General features: G+C 45.1%; 1 protein-coding gene across 1 annotated transcript in view; it reads left to right on the forward strand.

The window, feature by feature from the left end:
- MREG (melanoregulin) overlaps nt 1-18,304 on the forward strand; it is a 51,699-nt gene extending 33,395 nt beyond the window's left edge. The window contains exons 3-5 of the mRNA XM_037132324.2: nt 13,381-13,471; nt 14,750-14,913; nt 16,126-18,304. Coding sequence (XP_036988219.2) covers nt 13,381-13,471; nt 14,750-14,913; nt 16,126-16,260 — 390 coding nt within the window. The 3' untranslated portion in view covers nt 16,261-18,304. The remainder of the gene's footprint in view (nt 1-13,380; nt 13,472-14,749; nt 14,914-16,125) is intronic.
- The last annotated feature ends 1,181 nt before the right edge of the window (nt 18,305-19,485 follow it).

Consider the following 19,485-nt stretch of genomic DNA (forward strand, 5'->3'; position numbering starts at 1 on the left):
TTGGGAGGCAGGCATCCTGAGAACCCACAGAGAGGCGACTGTGGTGTCCAAGGTGGTTTATTCAGGTGGGAACCTGCCCCTGGATCCCCAGTTTCTCGTCTCCCTTCATCCTGACGTGAGAGAAGTCCAACCGTGTCCTCAGCAAGGCCAGAACAAAAGCCAGTGTCCAGAGTTTCTGCTTCGTATTAAAGCTCAGTTCTTTGGAGCCCACACCATCTGCTGCGGGCACCAGTAGCTGCTAGACACACATGGCCCTGTGCTCCCGGGTGAGAGAGAATGGAAAAACATGGGAGGAGTGTATCACTGAAAGAGAGGGAGGGAGGGAGAGAGGGTGTTAGAGATGGGGGGTCGGGAGGGTCTTTATTCCCCCAGGGTTATATTAGCCTGAGTTTGGGATGGACCATGTACTTTTTTGAAGTAACCAATTAATTTCCCAAGCTTCCAAAGCTTTGGATGGATCCCCACCCCCTAGTTAGGTTGACAGTTCTTTATGGTGAAGTGCCACCCCCTGTGCCACCCCCTCCCCCCACAGCTATGTGGTACCAGAGGGGGCAGGGAGGAGTGTTAATCCCCTCGGAGGAGAAGCGCTGAGATCCTCTGGGTGTGAGGCTGTAGCTTCCTGGTAAAACAGGCTTATGCTCCCCAGTTCATTAAACTCAACATCTAATTCCCTTTGCTCCCCTTTCTTATTAGTAACTAGCTAACTGCCTACAGTAACACTTTAAACATGTAATCAATATAAATGCTGTTAATGAGAAATTTTATTTTTTTGTATTTTGTCTTCAAAATCCAGTGTGTATTTTACATTCACAGCACTTCTCAGTTTGGAGTAGCTACACTCGAAGTGCTCTGTAGCCCTGTGTGACCAGTGGCTGCTGCATTGCCCAGCACAGGGCCAGATGTTGAGGGACAGCCAGATCTTTGAGATGTCACGCCCATTCACACAACCCATTGTTAGATCCGAACTTGCCTCGGTATTTTGAAGAAGCAGCCTTCCTCCATGATACAGAGTAATTGAATGAACTGGCTCTTCTATCTTGCCAGAAATGCAAGCCCCCCTTTCCTGCCTGTGCCCAGGAATTCAGTGTCATTATCCTTTGCCTTCAGTGACAGCAACTAATTGTCCTTGTTCCCTGTGAGGACTGAAGCAGCAGAACTGCGAAATGGTTCCCACTAGTTGATTGGGCCTAGATAACAATGTCACATTCTTCCTACTGGAAGCATTAGCCAAATCCTGAATTTGGCCCTAATCCTGTTACTGAAGCTGTTCCTGGGCTGGAACCCCCCACGTTAGACAAAACTCATTGGAAATCTCATTGCTTAGCAGCCCCATTCCATGGCTTTGTTGGCACACTTCCCAGCAGGAGCTGGGAGCTATCACTTGGCTTAATCTGGTTAAAACCAAATAAAGAATTAGGTCAGGGGCTTCTGGCTGCAAAGCAGTCTGCTTCCAGAGCTCCAGCAGAGCTGTAGAATAAAAATAAACAGGGAGAGTTGGAAAAGCATTACTTGGCATTTGCATTTGACTTGTTCTAGTTCTTGCTCTAGTTCTAGGTCAAAACACAGGAGCATCCCAGAGGGCAGTTGGACTGCATTAGCGACCAGGGTATGGACGTGCCTTTCCAAGGTGCTCCAAGAAGAAACTCCAGAAACTCCAGGGCGACATTTGGGGTCTGAGGCTCAGCATGGTATGTGGACTCCAACTGTCCAAGGTGCCAGACCTGGGAAGAGTTTCCCATTTTATTATCTGTTAAGAATAAGAACACCTGGGGTGGGAACTCGGGGCCTAGTGGTCAGCATTGCAGGCCGGCCCTGCTAAGACTTAGCTTTACCTGGGATTCAAAGAAAGGGCAAGTACATAGCTCTGAAAGGTCAGTAGAGAGGAGACTCAGATGTGAGTCTGTAACGCTGAGGCTTGTTTTGATCTCACTGAATTGGCGGGTCTGGTGAGGCTAGGAGAGAGACAGCCACATCACAGTTTGACCTGCCCAACTAAAAAGGCTCAGTTCCACAGGCCCTAGTTACCAACAGACAGACCATTCTTAGAATGAGTGCTTCAGAGTGATGAGCTGTCTGGGCAGAAGCAGGCTCTCTAAGTCCTGGAGCCCCCACTTCCTACCACCTCCTCCTCCAAGGTTCTTTAGTTTGCTCTTTATCCTCTAATACACCGACTGTCTCTGCCCTGTCATTGGATCCTGTGCCATTTGGGCCTTGGTGGAAGCAGAGAGCTAATGAGTGGGCCAGCTGTCTAGGAACAGTGAAACACCATCCTATCTTTTCTACTTATAGGCCCTGTCTGGTGGATGCGGAGAATAGGCTTTTGTAGTCTTTAAAGAGGATGCCCATCTGGGTAGGTGGCCTTGATGTTGTCCCGATCAGCTGTGTGTAAAGGAAGCTCTGAGCTTCCTTTGTGTAATGGACTCTCACCTCCCTTTGCTGTGAGCCTCACTGGCCCGCCCCTTGTCCTGGTGCTTGCACTGTCCCATCCTGCTGCTGGAGTGGGGACTATGTCAGCGATGGGCAGTGGGGGAACGGAGAAGAGGGTCTCTTTGTCTTCTGGACCTGAGTGGCTGTGCCAGGAGCCACTTTTAGAATGAAAGTCCCCGCACGTCATGTTCCATTTCTCTCCTTGTGTCCCAGTTTCTACACTGGTGACAGGGAAGGACAATGTCGTGGGCTAAGTTTGTGCCTAATTGAATGCAGCTCAGGGTACTGGGAGGAGTGTGGGTTATGGAGTCAGACAGACTCCAGTTTAGATTCTAGGTTCCCCCCAAAACAAGCAAACAAGTAAATAAATTCTGGGTTCCCACTTAATAGCTCTGAGATCTCAGCTGAGTTATTTAACCCCCCAGAGCAACACGCAGTGACACTGGTAGAAACGAGTCCATGACCCCTCTCATCTGATTTTCTGATGACTGCGGTGACACGGGTAGAGTCGGTGCTGCGGTGCAGCCTCAGTATCTAGTGCTGTTTAGAGAGACAAGTGGAGAGTACTCTTCAGATATCAAATGCTTGCTCAGTGGGTTATTTTGTTTTATTTCCTCTTTCTTGAACATATTCTGTTTCCCCAAAATACAGAATTACCATATATGGATTATGTAAACATGCCTTGTTCGGGATATACATGAATTCCAACCCAAGTGGCTTTTTCTAACACAATTTTGTGCTGCTTTCTAGACTTAAAGTGGGCACGCCACCATTGGCAGAATGTGGCCTTTGTGTTAATGGTCGGATTCATCTGAGCTTAGAAAACCCATTGGAACACTTGCTCTCTGCAGGAGACTGTGTAAGACATGGATGAATCTTGTATCCATAGAACCAGTAATGAAGGAACCATTACAAATACCTACAGAGCAATATCTAGACAGTAAATAACTCTGCCCTGATTTTCATAGGGGGCCTGAGGAATTTAAAGAAGAAGCAGTTGCATTCAACTGGTAAGAAAGATGAAGGCTTCTGGAGGTGGTAGCGTTTTTAAGCTGAACCTTGAAGAGTGGACAGGATTTAGGTGGCTATGGAATGAGGAACATGGTCAAAAGCATACAATTTCAAGTCAGGCTGAAGCATAGACTGGTGGTCCCATGTGGTGGGGGCACACTGTGAATGGAGGGACATCGTTGGAATGGGACCAGAAAGCCAGATGACAGAGAGCCTCTTCCGGATTGGAACTTTATTCAGTATTCAGTAAGTGGTGTGAAACCACGGACAATTTCCGGGAGAAAAATGGCCCAATTTCAGCTTCAGGAAGACAGCGGGTTGGGAGGAGAGCAGAGACGTTAGCCTCTGGAAGCAGAGGGACCAGTACTGTAGCCCTTCAGCCACTGAAGCCTGAGGCAGTGGGAATACAGAAAAGGGGAATTTGTGGTGGGGAGGAGGGAGCTTAAGTGACTGATATGAATCCAGAAGGTGAGATTGAAGGGGAGTGAGCCGCAGATGCCCAAGTTCGGAACAAAAGAGAAGACACTGGCCTGGTGGAGGCTGGTGGGGGAGTCAGACTCTGTTGGGTGGCCCTGGTTTCAGCCTGTCCACGTGGAGACACACCCAGCAGGAAGGGGGAAGGTGAGACCTGGGGCTGAGGCTTGGGGTCAGGGCAAACGGCAGAGACTGGGGGTGACAACAGCATGTGAAGCAAGAGAGGAAATTATCCATGGAGATGGAGATGAGAAAAAGACGCTAGACAAAGCCTTGGGGGAGGATGGTATGAACGGAAGAAGGGGACCCCGTGGAGAGAAGGGAGGGAGTGAGGGAGATCAGCTGGAAGATGCACCTTGGGGGTGGCAGATCCTGAATCTTAGATGAGCCACTGAACTCCCCCGGGGGAGATTCCGGACCTTGTCTCCACTGCAAGGGAGTCTAGTACCGCCTGGCAGGGTGGTGGAGTTGTCCAGGCCTGCCATACTGAGTGGGTCCGAAATAGATGCTCATTTCTTGTTCCATTTCCCACAGAAACCTGGAGAGCCATGTTAAGAAAAGGTGGCCATCAGGCTGTAGTGCTTTAGAAAAGGTGAGGGCCTTCGGAAGGGACTAGGAGACACCCCATTTGATCACCAATGACATGAGGAAGGTGGGGAAAGCACCTTAGTACTTCACGTGGGTAGTGGATCTGAAAAGGTCTGATTGTCAGGGGCTGGTGAGTAGGGGGTGAGGAGGAAGTGAGAACGGCAAGTGGAAGCTCCCCCCTCAAGCTGTGGGGCAGTGAGGAGAGAGGCGGAGAATGGAGTGGAGCTTGAGGAAGTAGAAAGCATCACTCAAGGGCTTCATGGCTGCTTGCGTCAGTGAAACGCACTGTCCTCTTCAGAAGAGGGGGCTAGTTCCTTGGAAAACGCTTTTTCTGTTGGATTTGGCATGTGAGGCTCCAGCCCTTTGGTGTTTGCGAGGAGGTGCTGGCTGATTGCCTGTGGGAGGAGGAAGGCTCCTATCATGTGAGGCAGCGAAAGTGTGGTTGTCATGTGAGCTCCCTGCAGGACTGGGCCGGGCTTCTCAGTTCAGCTTTCTCATAACCCTGTTATCTTGCAAACATGGAAGAAGAGGGCTGCAAGCCTCCAGGGACTCCTCCAAGGAAGGGAAAATAATGTCGCTGGTTTCTTTTTGAAGGGAGAGGTGGGGCTCCCCAGGAGAGGGGGCGGGAGCGGAGGAAGTGCCTTAGGTAAGTGTGGGAAACCCAGGGTGTGCTCAGCCCTGCCGCCTGAAGCATAGCTGCAGAAAAGCATGGGGAGTTCTATGGCTCTCTGTTGCAGATAAGCACAGCCCAGTCCAAAATACTGATCTCTTCTCCTGGGTCATCAGAGTCTCAAAACTTTGCAGCTTCCACCATTCCTCACCACCCCATCATCCCCGTGTGTTGAAGGGAATGGTTTTGCCCGTGTCTCTCTCTTCAGGGATGAAGTGGCTGCCAGCTAGACAGAAGGGAACGTGGGGGAGTGTGGCAAAGTGGGCGGGGTTGAGCTCCTTTCACCTGTTTGAGGAGGGAAGACCTGAAGTGCTCCAAAGAAGGCTTGGACTCAATGTCCCAGAGAGCCAACCCTGAGGATGTTTTTGGGTTCAGCAGTATTCTTGGCCTGGGAGTCCTTTGCCTGTAGAAAAGTTCTCTTTTCTCTCAAGATTTCAAATGATTTCTTAGTTCCTCCTCAGGCACAGCCACTGTGGCTTCAGGTTGGCTTCTCTAATCAGCTGCTTTCTGGTTCTCTTCCCTTCGTCTCCTTCCTTTCCTCCCTTCCCACCTTGCTCACCGCCCTCCCTTCCTGTTTGAAGAGACATGTGGGCAGTGGCTCAGTCCACTGACTACAACCAGACTGGCTGGGTGTGAAGTCCCAGCTTCTCATTTATGGGTGTGCACACTTGGGCAAGTTACTTCACTGCTCTGAGCCTCAGTTTTCTTATTCTAAAGATGTTATAATATCCATCTTGTAGAGTAATACATCATATATGAGAATTAACAAGGGACATGGAAAGAGCTTAAGAGTAGAACGTGGAAAGTAGTAATGCTCTGAAAATCTTATATCCAGCATCCGTCTGTTTGTCTGTACCTGTCTGTCTATCTGTCTACTCTTTTTTTTATACATGTCTTTAACTCCTTTTTGGATTTTGTCAGGTGATACAAGAAAAATATATTATGTTGAAAGAGCCTCTATAGAGGTTATATTTCTAGCAGTTATAAATGATATAAATTGTCAGAGTTCCATTGATGGAGGGCTCATTATCTGACAAAGATTTCATTCCAAATAGGAAGTTCCTTCGAACACTGATCTTCTTTCTCATGACTTCCTCTAAAACGACCTCATCTTTCTCATGAACTGCTGTGTAGGCAGGTCCCTGCATCTGGTACCTGGACTGTGTTGATTTTTCTTAACCCAAGAGTAGGTGGGATGTATTTGTATTTATTTCTAATCATTTTGACCCGTAGATTTTATTTCATAGGTCTTGTTAGATGTTTCAAATCTTGATTCTCTCAGTCCATACATTAGCTCTCCCCTACTTTTGTGACTTTTAAAAAAGATTTTATTTATTTATTTTTAGAAAGAGGGGAAGGGAAGGAGAAAGAGAAAGAGAAACATCAATGTGTGGTTGCCTCCCATGTGGCCCCCACTGGGGACTGGGCCTGCAACCTAGGCATGTGCCCTGACTGGGAATCGAACCAGCAACCCTTTGGTTCACAGCCCATGCTCAATCCACTGAGCTACACCAGTCAGGGTGTGACTTTTGACTTCCTGAAGTCACTGGTAAAAATGATGAAGCTGAGCCCTGTGGTGCATCACTAGATACGTTTTTCCAGACTGACAGCAACGGCCGTGAGTATTCTTCAGTAGCTGCGAGGCAACACTGCTCTGAATTATCCGTCTCACATTTTGCTGTGAAAAGCAAAGGTGGGCGAATCTGGTACAGGCTTCTTAAAATCCAGATCCCCCTTTCATATGTTGTTTGTCTTTCTCTTACTTATCAGATATTTTCCACTACATACCCAGTGAAAGAAAATTGGAGAAGCGTTCAAGATGATTTTTTCGTCTTTTAGAAAGTCTCTCTTCATTTTTAAGTAGAGAGCAACATAAGATGTAAATTGCTAGAAAGTAAAAGGAAAGAGATAACAGTTACAATATTCAGAGAATTCATTTTACCAAGACATTGTCACTTTTAAGTAAAAGTATTTGGCTACCATTTCCTTCATAGTTCCTGGATTTCGATGATATTTTTTGTAATGCAGTGTTGTTATAGACACAGGTGAATGATGTCTCCTTTTAGTGTTGGCATTGGGTTGAAGTGGAAATTTCTAAAGTGATGTTTATAGTGCATGGCACGTGTGGCTACTTCATACTTTCTGATGGTGATGTTAGAAAGGGTGACTACGAAGCAAAAAGTCTTAAGCCATTTTCTAGTTTTAATAATGTAATTTTTAGGGCACCTAATTACAGTGAAGAATTACATTTTCTGTAAAGCAGATATGTATGTTTATAATTATTCTGTTTCTGTCTGTACCAGATGGTCAACAAGTCAAGGGTTTAGAGCCACATCTTCTGATACAGACTGCTAAAAAATATTATAAAATAAAAAGTACAGAATATAGTATACTACCACTAATGGAGAAAAAAATGGAAGGTTACAGGAGAAGTTGGTAACATTTATTACTTGCAGAGAGTTCATGTGCCTGGGGGAAAGAACCTTTAGTATTTTTGAATTGTGAATTACATAAACGTATTACCTAACTTAAATAAGCAAACAATAAATGTGCAAGAAAAAAGAAGCTGGGTTGGGAAACAATAAGTAGTCATTCTTTTCTTTTTTATTTTAAAGGGTATGTTGCTTTGGATTTGATCTGAATTGATAAGCAGTCAAACATGGGGAATGTTGTATAACTTCATGTAAAATTTCAGAAAGACCTTCCTGACTGGGTTTTTTAATGAAGATCAGATATGTGAAGGACCTTTTCTTAAGGTTCGGTTTCTGGTTATGAGATCTTGGGTATGGAATGAAGAACATGAAATAGATTTTAACCTATCTAAGAATGTCTTTCTTTGAAGATGGTTTTCACCATCCAAGAAAGGCCATAAGACAAGGAAGATCATCGTAATAGTTGGGTTTCAGGTGGCGAACAGATTTTGGCTCATAGTTATTGAGTCAAAGTTAACTTTGAACGGGTCATTAGATCCAGCCAGGTGAATTCAACATATTTTTGCAAGGAAGGGAGTTGAGTGGTTAAGCCAATGATAAACCTTTTCCCCTTAGATCTTTAGAAGAAATTAGCCAATTGAATATAAGTCATCATCTTTCCCTGTTATAACAACAGGCTTGTGAGAATCAGAAGCTCTGCTCTGATAGACAGAATTCAGGGAGGGGGGGCCATCAAGCAATTTCTGGGTACAGAAAAGAACTGCTGCTGTGTCTGTGGCATTGCCTAAGACACTCTTGGGACAGAAAGACAGGTACCCAGGTGGAGCCATTAACACTGCATTCTCTACAAACCATATCTATCCCCAGCTAAATAGTTGTATGTACTGTTTAACCCTAGGGACTAGAGGTAAGAAACTACAAGACTAATATTTTCTGCAGTATTTACAGTTTCTTTTATATTTATGTACTTAATTAGTAGACTTTATAACATGAATCTTTCGGGGGCAAGGACCAGAAAAAGAACTCTAGTTCTCTAAAACTAAGTGGAATTGGCTTAGATAACAGAGCCCCGGAAATAGGATTGGCTTCAGAAGAGATACGATCTGGAGGCCCAGTTTGTCCTTCAGCTCTGTTCTCTGTGATTCTTTCATATTTGTCCCCCTCTGAGTGTTGACCTCTTTCTCAGGCTGGCTCTTGTCGGGGCAGTAAATGTCATGGGAGTAGTTCCAGATTTTGTACCTCCTACACAAAGAGAGAACAGAATTCCTGGTTGGGTCCATAAACCCCATGGATTTTGTTGTATCTCCTTGGCTTGAATTATGGGTCCGTACTTGAGCCAATGGGATTAGACTGATTGGCTTTAGTTACTGGGTTTCAAATCTGGAACCCCTTCAAAAGATTCTGATTTTGTTGGCTTGGGAGGTGGATCTCATGCACTGGTATTTTTAAATGCTTCCTGGATTATTCTAAAATACAACCAAAGTTGAGTTTGTTGGTTTAAGCCAATCGGTGTAACACTAAGGGCTAAGAATGTGAGTGACTGTCCTCCAAAGGAAAATTTAGGTGACCTTGACACCCAGATTGACAGAAGAGGAACGCAGATGTTGGGGGAAGCAAATATCAAATGCTTGCTGGTGGCAGACACATTAGTTGCAGACGCGCTAGCTGCCCCAGTGTCCGAATCCCTCCTTTCTTCTGTGCCACCGGGACCCAGCCTTGGTTTGGGACAGCTGTAGGGGACAGATCATGAATCCCATCAATAAGCTGTTTCCCTGCTTCTCCTGATCTGTTAAGTGCTAAAAAGGAGAGAGGTGGGGTAGAGAAAAGGCAGAGCTAAATTAATCTTTTTATATAGCATAAAGTACAAAGACAGTTTAAAATAATACTGGAGGAATTGGTAGTGTAAGCTACCAGAAAAGGAGGAAGAGGAGGAGGAGAAGGGGAGGGCGAGACGGAATAAGAAAAATTCAACTATGGCTACCTCTGAGAAATAAGACGCGAAGAGAATAGGAAAGCAAACTTTGAGTTTTCATTTTATACTCATCTGTTCAGTTTGAATTTTTATTTCTGTGTGATTATGTTATTTTTGTCATTAAAAATAAATAGACCCCTTTTGAAGTTGTTCCTAAGAGCTTAAGATGGTTATGTGATCTGTAGTTAGAGTTCTTAAATTGTATAAATCACCTTTTTAACAAGAAGTAAGCAGTACTTTTTCACTGTGCCTTTGGTGCTCCACCTCACAATACTGTAGTATGGATAAGCATAAGATGATCCCAGGAGTTAAAATTGGAACTCAAGGTCAACACCAGCTCATGGGATCTAAACTGGAGGACAACTAGCCATACAGATGGTTTGCCGGAGGCTGGAGTTTCGCTCTGCCTTTCAGGTGGTTGCCTCACCCTTCTTATCTAATTGCCCTAATCTGATTTGGCCAACAACTGGCGAAGAGAGAAATCTCAAGAATTCAGCTATAAGCATCTTTAGTGATTTATTTTCAATCACATGTTTTCCAGTTTGTCCTGGTTTCCAGTTATCTTGTGAAATTAATTCCGCACTTTCTTTTTCTTTCACCTTTGCTGATTTACTCCTTGTTAAAGTTGTGGGCCATAGCATCACATGGGCCACGATGTATTATTTCAGAAATTAGAAAAACAAAAGTTTATTTTAGAAAATGAGGCTTTCACTTCTGATGCCTAGTAGGTTTGAGTTTCCCCTCACTGGTGAAGAAGATTTAACTAGTCTTTAAATTGTTACTTCCAAATTATTTGTCTAAAGACAAATTGTTACCATTTAAAAATTATAGAAGGATAGCATTTGTTTTTCTCTTAGTAGTAGGGAAGACGAGTTAGTTTCTTAAATTGTAGGCAGATTTCATAAATCACTTTTTATTTGTCACTTTAGGTTCTGTTCTTTGGGGTTAAGTGTTAAAAAGGAATTAAAATTCCCCTCTTAACAGTTATTTTACCAAAACCCAATTCTTAGGTAAAATACTCCCTGAACTTCTACTGGTATTAGAACTTTAAATTTTGCACAAAACTTCCAGATACTTTCATATGATTATCCATGTCTATTCTGTCAAAAGAAGACAGTGATCATGTGGATATAAGAAACGCATAGCTTCATTCCACTGAGCTGAACAAGCTGGTCTCCTGTGCAGGCCAGTCGATCTGTCATGTGTGGGTCCATCCTTAGTAACTGAAATTGTCACACTGTTGCTTCTCCATCAAACACTGTATCAGAGTCACAGATGCTGGATTTGTAAAACATTTAGTGTTGGTGTCTAGGAATAACTGCTAAATGACCAGCAGGAAGAGAAAGATTAAAAAGAAAAAGTCTGAAGCCTGGACCACCCAAGGATAACCACGTCTCTGAAAAATAGAGATTTGGCTACACTTAGTTGACGGAACAGGTCTAAGACGTAAATAAGCCTAAGAAGCTGAATGAAAAATTAGCAGAGACCTTTAACTGTAAGTCAGTGAAGCCACCTAGTGGTCTGTCGCAGAATTTAAGGTTGTGTGAATGTAACTGGACACACAGAGGGGCTCTCATCCCTGGGATCAAGAGTCCCACCACTTTTTGTCCAGCAAAGAGGAGGGTCAGCGTTGTTGAGAACAAGCACAGCAATGCTCTGTGAAATATCTTATTTATTTCCACACCTCCTTTTATCAAAAAGGGTTTAGTGCAACTTGCATGAAAATACAGTGTGATAACACACGCTAGGAGATAAGAAAGAGAACGAACATGAATAAGGACATAAACAAAGATGCTGATTAATTCGAAAACACCTTTCAGTTTTTCGCGACAGGACTCTACCTTTGTATGCAAGTGTGAGAATTGATCACTCACCAAATTCACAATGTCTGGAAAGGTGAAGTAATTTTCAGGGAAAGAAAAATTGTACTCACTGCCGAGAGCACAGCAGTGTTTCTCCTGGGGCTGCACGAGACGCGGCGTATTGCCCTGTGTAATGTCCTCAGGTCCTCATAACAGAAACCGCCCGAGTCTTGGAGGATTGTTTCCTTACTGTGTCCACAGTACTTGGAGGACAATGCCCATCTGCTGGGTTTACATGAACTCATTTGAGCCTCTCAAGACACATGCGGTGAGGTGGTGTTACTAACCTTATATTGCAGGTGAGGCCCTGCCATGAGTGAGGTTATGAACTGGCCCAGAGTCAGCTGTTAATAAATAAACGTTGGAGTTGGGACCCAAACCCGGGCAGTCTGGCTCTGGCACCCACGCTCTTTTCCATGATGCCACACACTGAATGACTGATTTAGTATGATAAGGCCCATCCAGGGAAAACGGCAGTACTTCAGGTTTTCCCCTGGTGACTTACACAGTCTCCAGGGCCTGGCACAGGTGCGCTTTATCATGGTGATGATGCATAGGAGGTCAGGGTAACGTGTTTCTGAGATGAAGCAGTGAACTTCACTTTCTTCTACGGCCACAGGCTTTGTCCCTGACCCCAGTTGCCATAGTTGTGAGCACCTGCATGTGTGTGCAAGCCTTTGGTCAAAAACAAAAACAAAAATAAATCAGGAGAGAGTACTCAAATCCCCCACTTCTGAACTTCTGGGATGTAGCTGAAATCCCTGACCTCACCATGCGCGTCCTTAGATACAGATCTAAAATGCATTTGTAACAAAACACTGTATTTTGCTAGTTTCCCTTTTCCAAGTGGTATCATTAAATGTTTTGAATGGCAGCTAAATTGAATTCTCTTAACCAGCCATGAAAGTTGATTAGCAATGAACAAGGCAAACCTTAAAAGTGGCTTGGTAGGAAAATAATAGCATCATCGAAACATTTTCAGGGAGAGCAGTCAAAATATCATACAACCTGAGTCTTAAATTGAGTATTTTAGAATGATGTTCTTTTAAGCTGTGCTTTAGGATAGTTGTGTGGTTTTGCTAAGAGAAAAAGGTATATTTTACAAAATGACTGTTCCATCTAGGTAAAGCTCCTTAAAAACCAATTTCAATGACATGTGAAAGACATACTCAGTAAGACATAGCTCAGTAAAGAGTCTAATGCTCCTGAAAGATTCACGTTCTATTTCGGAGTCAACATGATGGCCTACAACCCCAGAGGCAAGGTTTCAGAATGATAACCTGTGGCAGTTCTGCTCGGTGCCTGAAAGATTCTCCTGTCATGAGCATGTGAGTGAGAGGGAACCACACTGAGACCCGATGAAGGAAGCATTGGCTGGGAAGGAAGACGCTCGGGACTCCTAGGTCTACGTATATATTCTTCTTATGTCATTTTTCTCATGAACTTGGGAGTCAGACCTGGATTCAAGTATAAATTCTGACACTCATTAGCTGGATGATGTTGGATTAGCCAATTAACTTCTTTGGCTCTCAGTTTCTTGATCTGTAAAATGGCTTTAATAATACACGGATTTTATTGGTGTCCTCTGTGTGCAGGTATCGTGCTTTTGTATACCTTTAGTCTTTATGACAGTCTTAAGTGGGATGTTTGCATTTGTTATCCCTCCTTTACAGGTGAGATTATGGAAGTTGCAAGACTAGTTACTTTGAAGAATGTAGTTAGGATAATTCATGTAACGTGTCGTATCTGCTGCTACGTGGCAGATTCTCCAGAAATGGTAGCCTGTGTTTTCCCCTTGACTCTTGTCTCTCCATCTCCTTCTTTTCTCTTAGATCCACTTCGAAGTTTAATGAAGAGGAGAAACACGTGTTTAAAGAATTTAAGTGTGGGATTTGCATAGATGTTTAGGCCAGAGAGTAAAACCGAATTTTCATTCTCCTACAGGAATGGCAGAAACTCAACTATGATATCTACAGCCTGCGACAGATTCGGAGGAAAGTGCGAAACAAATGGAAACGCATTTTAGAAGATTTGGGTGAGTCTGCCCGTGATTGTGAAATGGTGAAAATGGGCGGTTGGGGTCCTTCCTCTTCACGTTCTTCACCGGGGTTTTTGTAAAAGGAGTGTCCGTAATTGACGGCTTAAGGCTGTGGTGTGTGAATTATTCCCCCAACCCTGTCCTCCCGCCTCCTCCAGCATAAACATCCAACCTTTCTCTCATCACCGGCTTGTGTCTCGAGGCCACGTTTTGCCCCGTGTTACTCCATCCGTCCTCAATGTCAAGGAGCCCAGGGCAGTGGGATCATATCGGCACTACCACCTAGTTTTGGGGGTGTAGTACATTGACTGAATTAGCTGGGAGTAATTGACCGATGAATAATAGCTTTATAAGATGAGGCAGGTCGGGAGAGAGATATTTTTGTAAGCAACCGTTTGTTTTTTTTTTTTGGTAAGAGTACGACAAAATTTATATGAACTTTCAGAAAGACTACAAGGCAGAAAAGCTTCAAAGGTGGGGAAAAATCCCTGAGGCATTAGAGTAGATACTCCGTATTGATTTTTCTTAATTCTGCTAGGGTTGTGATATGATAAACATGGCCTTCATATTGTAAAATAAACTCCTTTTAATGTTTAAAAATTGAATTTATAACTTTGAAGTCTTCAGTCCTTCCACTTTGAAAGAGAGCAGGACAGCTTGGCATTATAACTTTTCAAAAGTGGGGTGCCCGGTTGCTTTCCTTGGATGCAGTGGGATGGGGTGGACTTCCGCCCCCTTTACTCTCCCAGTGTTGGTGGGCTTTATTTAATAGGCATCTTTTTAAAAATCTAATTCGCTCCAGGCAGGTTTGAATCTATGAGTCCTTGATACCTTTGGGTAAGTACTTTTAACCAGCCAACCATATTGCCTTGTCAAAGGGAACCTGGGATTGGAGAAGGAGGGACGTGGGAGGGACTGCTCTTTGGCCTCCAAGCCACAAAGGCAGGTGGGCATTCTGGGGGCAGCGGAGGAGGTGAACAGTAGGTGGGGAAGGGCCTGCAACCAAAACAGCCAAGCAGGTGGTGGACGAGTGTCTGAGGCTTAACTCTGAGGAAAGAGTTAACAAAGGAAGTTCAACAAGAAGAGATGTCCAACGAATTTGAATGAAAGTGCCAGCCAGTCCCCCTGAGCTGGGGAGACAGTGCCTCTGGCCTCCGTTTTCTGCATTGGTTCAGAATCCACATTTGGGTCCCCTCGTCTCCTGCTGGCGCCCAACGGCAGGGCAGTCACTCCCCCTGACCACTTCCCACAACAGGTGCATTTCTTTGGCCTCAGGTTTTCAAAAGGAAGCAGACTCTTTGCTGTCGGTGACCAAACTCAGCACCGTCAGTGACTCTGAGAACACGAGGAAAGCGCGAGAGATGTTGTTGAAACTGGCCGAAGAGACCACGATCTTTCCCGCGGGTTGGCAGCTCTCGGAGAGGTATCTCTTTGTGTTGGTAAGTGGAGGCACTTTCTCATCTACCCTGATTTTGCTTTCAGTTTCTGCCTTTCTGTGATTCCATTTCCTCCTTCCTGCACCGCCCGGCAACACCACAACAGGAGGGAGCAGGTGGCACTGGCATCCTGAGCCCTGGTTTCCAGTGGCGGCAGCGCCGGAGCCACCTGGAGGGCTTCACAAACCCTCGTTCTGTCTGGGGCAGCAGAGCCCCTTCCCAGCTCACTGGACCCCAAGCCGAGGGTGGCAAGCCAGTTTCAGAAGGGGGCTTTCGACACGTAAATTGGTTTGGTGTCGTGAAACGATCCCCCTTGCATGGATAAGGCGGAAGGATTTATTTTGGTAAGATTTGGCTGGAAGTGAAAATAAGCAGCGGCTTCAATAAAGTTGACATTCGTTCTCTCTCTCATAGAAGTGGAGAGGCAGTCCATCCAGGGCTGGTACAGTGCCCCACGGTGTCGGTGACCCAGGTTCCACTCCTCTGTGGCCCCACCATGGTCGGTGCTGGCTGCTCCTGCCACATGGCTGCCATTCCAGCCACCAGAAAGCAGGAAGGGATGAAGAGGGCGCACTCCCTCACTTTAGAGATGTGCCTCCAAAGTTACTCATGAAAAACCAAAAATAAAAATTTAGATTTCTGGGTTGCACCCAGACCTATGGAGGCTTGGATTATGGCTCAAGAATCTGTTTTGCAATCAGTTCTGCTGTATAGTCAGCTTTTTAGGTCAGAGATATGAGAAATATTTTGTACATAACCTAAGATTGAGAAAGATTTTGAGCCCTGGCTGGTCTGGCTCTGGGAACTGAGCACGGGCTGCAAACCAAAGGGTCACCAGTTCGATTCCCAGTCAGGTCACATGCCTGGGTTGCTGGCCAGGTCCCTGGTGAGAGGGTGCATGAAAGGCACCCACACATTGATGTTTCTCTCCCTCTCTTTCTCCTTCTCTTTCCCTTTCTCTAAAAATAAATAAATAAAATCTTTAAAAAAAGAAAAAGAAAAAGAAAAAGAATTTGAGAGGACTCCAAGAGTGGTGGGATATTTTGTGGATAATGTAAGGAAAAGATTAAGGCGTGTCTCTAAATTTGTTGAGAAAAATTTAATAAATGTTTCCTCATTATTATTTCTAGGGTGGGTTTGGTTATTAGATTGGTTTTCCCATCAGTAGGGCTTGGTTTCCATCTTGACAACATTTTTGTGTTTAATTTTTGGCAGGACCGTCTCATTGCTCTCGATGCTGCAGAAGAGTTCTTTAAAACCGCCTGTCGAACTTACCCCAGGAAGCCTGGGCTGCCGTGCCTGGTGGATGACCAGAAAGAACCGAGCTGCCTTCCACTCCTAAGTCCCTAGAGGAGACACTGGGAGGTGGAGTTGGAATTCTTGCACTGGACCTCCAACAGCCAACCAAAGCCGGACTGACGAGTGTAGATAAGAGTGAGCAAGTGGAGGTCTAAGTGAAAAACAATTCCGAATCTTACAAAAATCTGAGGATTTGGACATCTGGTCTTCACGAGGACTTATTCTGTGAGATGTTCAGGTTGCATTACAACACCCCGGTGATGCAATTTTTGCATCGAAGAGTTGGCCAATGGGATATTTCATCACGGGTGGATGGATTCCAAGAACCCATTGGCCTCATTCTGGTTTGGGTTGTATGATAAGCCTTAATCATTAATCCTGTTGGGAGAAGGGGATATTCTGGTTAGTAAAACGGCAAGATTAGTGGAGAGAGCTCTCAATGAGCCCAATATGGATTACCAGTTTTAAAATAATTATTATACATATAGGCTAATACCAAAATAATACCAGGTACTGTGTGACCATTCTTTAATTTGGAAAAACCTACAGAACCTAGGAGAGTGTCAGAGGCATCATTTTAAGTATCAGCTGTAATAATTTAGAAGTACAGATGCACCAGATAATAGAAATGTCTGAGTGCTGCCCAGACAGGAGGTACGGACAGAATGATCCCAAGCAGAACATCCTATAGCTACATATAAAAAACTCTGCCTTCAGTTATGGTACACACATCTTAAATCTCCAACACAATTGGTATCTGGTTACCTCCTTTTTGCATACTGTCCAGTCTAATCCAAAAGCTCTTGATATTTCATCCAGGATAATATCTATAAACAGAAATATTTGGCCTCTCCTTCCTTCAAGAGTTACTTGCCCCTTAAGCAGGGAGCTTGCCAAGAAATCAGGGTTCATTTTATTGAAAAGACTCAGAACTTGCAGGGTTCATTAGTAGACTGCTGTGAACAGTGATGATATTGTCACTTTTACAGATTTTGCTCTTCTGACTTTAGGCTAAAAAGTAACTGTTTTTAGTCTGACCCAGGGAATTATGACTTGAAAATACCCGTACCCTGACTAGTTTCTTTGGTAGTGTACGCAATGTTTAAATTATTTGTTAGAGGAGATATATGTTCTCCATTATTAATGACTTGCAGACCAATTTAACTGATTCAGTTAGAAAATTTCCCCCTAGTTTCATAATAAGCTAAAAGCCTTATTTTTTTAATATTTAGTGCCCAATCCCTTTCATATTGTTTAAAATTAGCCTGCAGATGTTTCCCCTCACTTTGCTGGACTCTCGGGAGATAAACATACAAACAGTGAAATAGACAAGATAAAAAACAAACAATAAAATTAATTAAAAAAAAGAAAAAGCATTGTTTTCTTCTCCTCGGAATTTGTGTTTTGTCTTGCTTCCTGTTCATTGTCAAAATACATGAGATTGTTTGCATCTATGGAGAGTGAAGTGTAACCATAGTCTTTATTTTTGGTAATGAATGACTAAGGATAAGATTGTGTCTATGGTTATAAAATCACATGGGATTAACCAGGAAATCTTCCTTGAAAGGAAGTAAAAGCTTTCTGTGTTCACTTTGCATTTGGATGTGTGTTTTATTTCCGAGAAATAGGAAGGGCCAATATGCTCTCCATATACCCTTTCAATTAAAGGTGAACAAGCTGAGAGACCGACAGGTTTAAGGACCTGCCCCCCTTCTAAAGCCAGTGAAGGGGCAGCTCTGTGCACAGGTGCAGTGCTAAAGCCAGCGAAGGGGCGGCTCTGTGCGCAGGTGCAGTGCACACTGCAGAACATGGGAGAGGCCTGTGGGCGACTGAAGTGGCCACTTTTGAAGTCACCAGGTGCTCGGCCGGACCAGGATCCGCAGCCGTCTCCCTGTTGGCTACTGAGTGCCTCTCAAAGTTTATCTGTGAATGCAGGGTGATGTTGGGTGGTAGAGGATGGAAATGTTCATATTAATAGTTATTTATTTTTAACGTGTACCAAGAGGAAAACTCTGTAATTAGCAGATTCAACATCCGATTTCATTATAATGGCTATTAATTATTGCACTAAATAATAAACTGTGTATTTATTTTATTTTTTACTTTTTATTGAATTAATTGAGGCGGCATTGGTTAATATAGTTATATAGGTTTCAGGTGCACATTTCTATAATACATCAGCTGTATGCTGTACTGTGTGTTCTCCACCCCGAGTCAAGTCTCCTTCCATCAGTGTTTATCTCCCCTTTACCCTCCGGTCCCTCCCCCTGCCCTTTCCCTCTGGTAGTCACCACACTGTTGTCTGTCCATGAGGGTTTAGGGTTTTTTTCCTTCATCCCTTCCCCTTTTTCTCCCAGCCCCACAACTCCTCGCCCCTCTGACAGCTGTCAGTTTGTTCTCTATGCGCCTGTTTCTGTTTTGCTTTTTAGTTTATTTTGCTCATTAGATTCCACCTATGAGGGAAAGCATATGGTACTTGCAGTGTTTATGCTTTTTCAAGGGAGCCCTGCAGAAGGCACAGTGGACACACCGACTGAAGGCGCAGTGGGCACATTGACTGGAGGTGCCATGTCCACGCCGACAGAGGGCACAGTGGGCACACCGACTGGAGGCTCCATGTCCACACCGACTGGAGGCGCAGTGTCCACACCGACTGGAGGCTCCGTGTCCACGCCGACTGAGGGCACAGTGGGCACATCGACTGAAGGCGCAGTGGGCACACCCACTGGAGGCTCCGTGTCCACGTCGACTGAGGGCACAGTGGACACACCAACTGGAGGTGCCATGTCCACGCCGACAGAGGGCGCAGTGGACACACCGACTGGAGGTGCCATGTCCACGCCGACAGAGGGCGCAGTGGACACACCGACTGGAGGCGCAGTGTCCACGCCGACTGGAGGCTCCGTGTCCACGCCGACTGAGGGCGCAGTGGACACACTGACTGGAGGCGCAGTGTCCACACCGACTGGAGGCGCAGTGGACACACTGACTGGAGGTGCCATGTCCACGCCGACAGAGGGCGCAGTGGGCACATCGACTGAAGGCGCAGTGGGCACACCCACTGGAGGCTCCGTGTCCACGTCGACTGAGGGCACAGTGGACACACCAACTGGAGGTGCCATGTCCACGCCGACAGAGGGCGCAGTGGACACACCGACTGGAGGCGCAGTGTCCACGCCGACTGGAGGCTCCGTGTCCACGCCAACTGGAGGCTCCGTGTCCACACCGACTGCAGGCGCAGTGTCCACACCGACTGGAGGTGCCATGTCCACGCCG

Source organism: Artibeus jamaicensis, unplaced genomic scaffold (genome assembly GCF_021234435.1).
Source record: "Artibeus jamaicensis isolate MK-2021 breed Jamaican fruit bat unplaced genomic scaffold, CSHL_Jam_final contig_1015, whole genome shotgun sequence".
In the NCBI taxonomy this organism is placed as follows: Eukaryota; Metazoa; Chordata; class Mammalia; order Chiroptera; family Phyllostomidae; genus Artibeus; species Artibeus jamaicensis.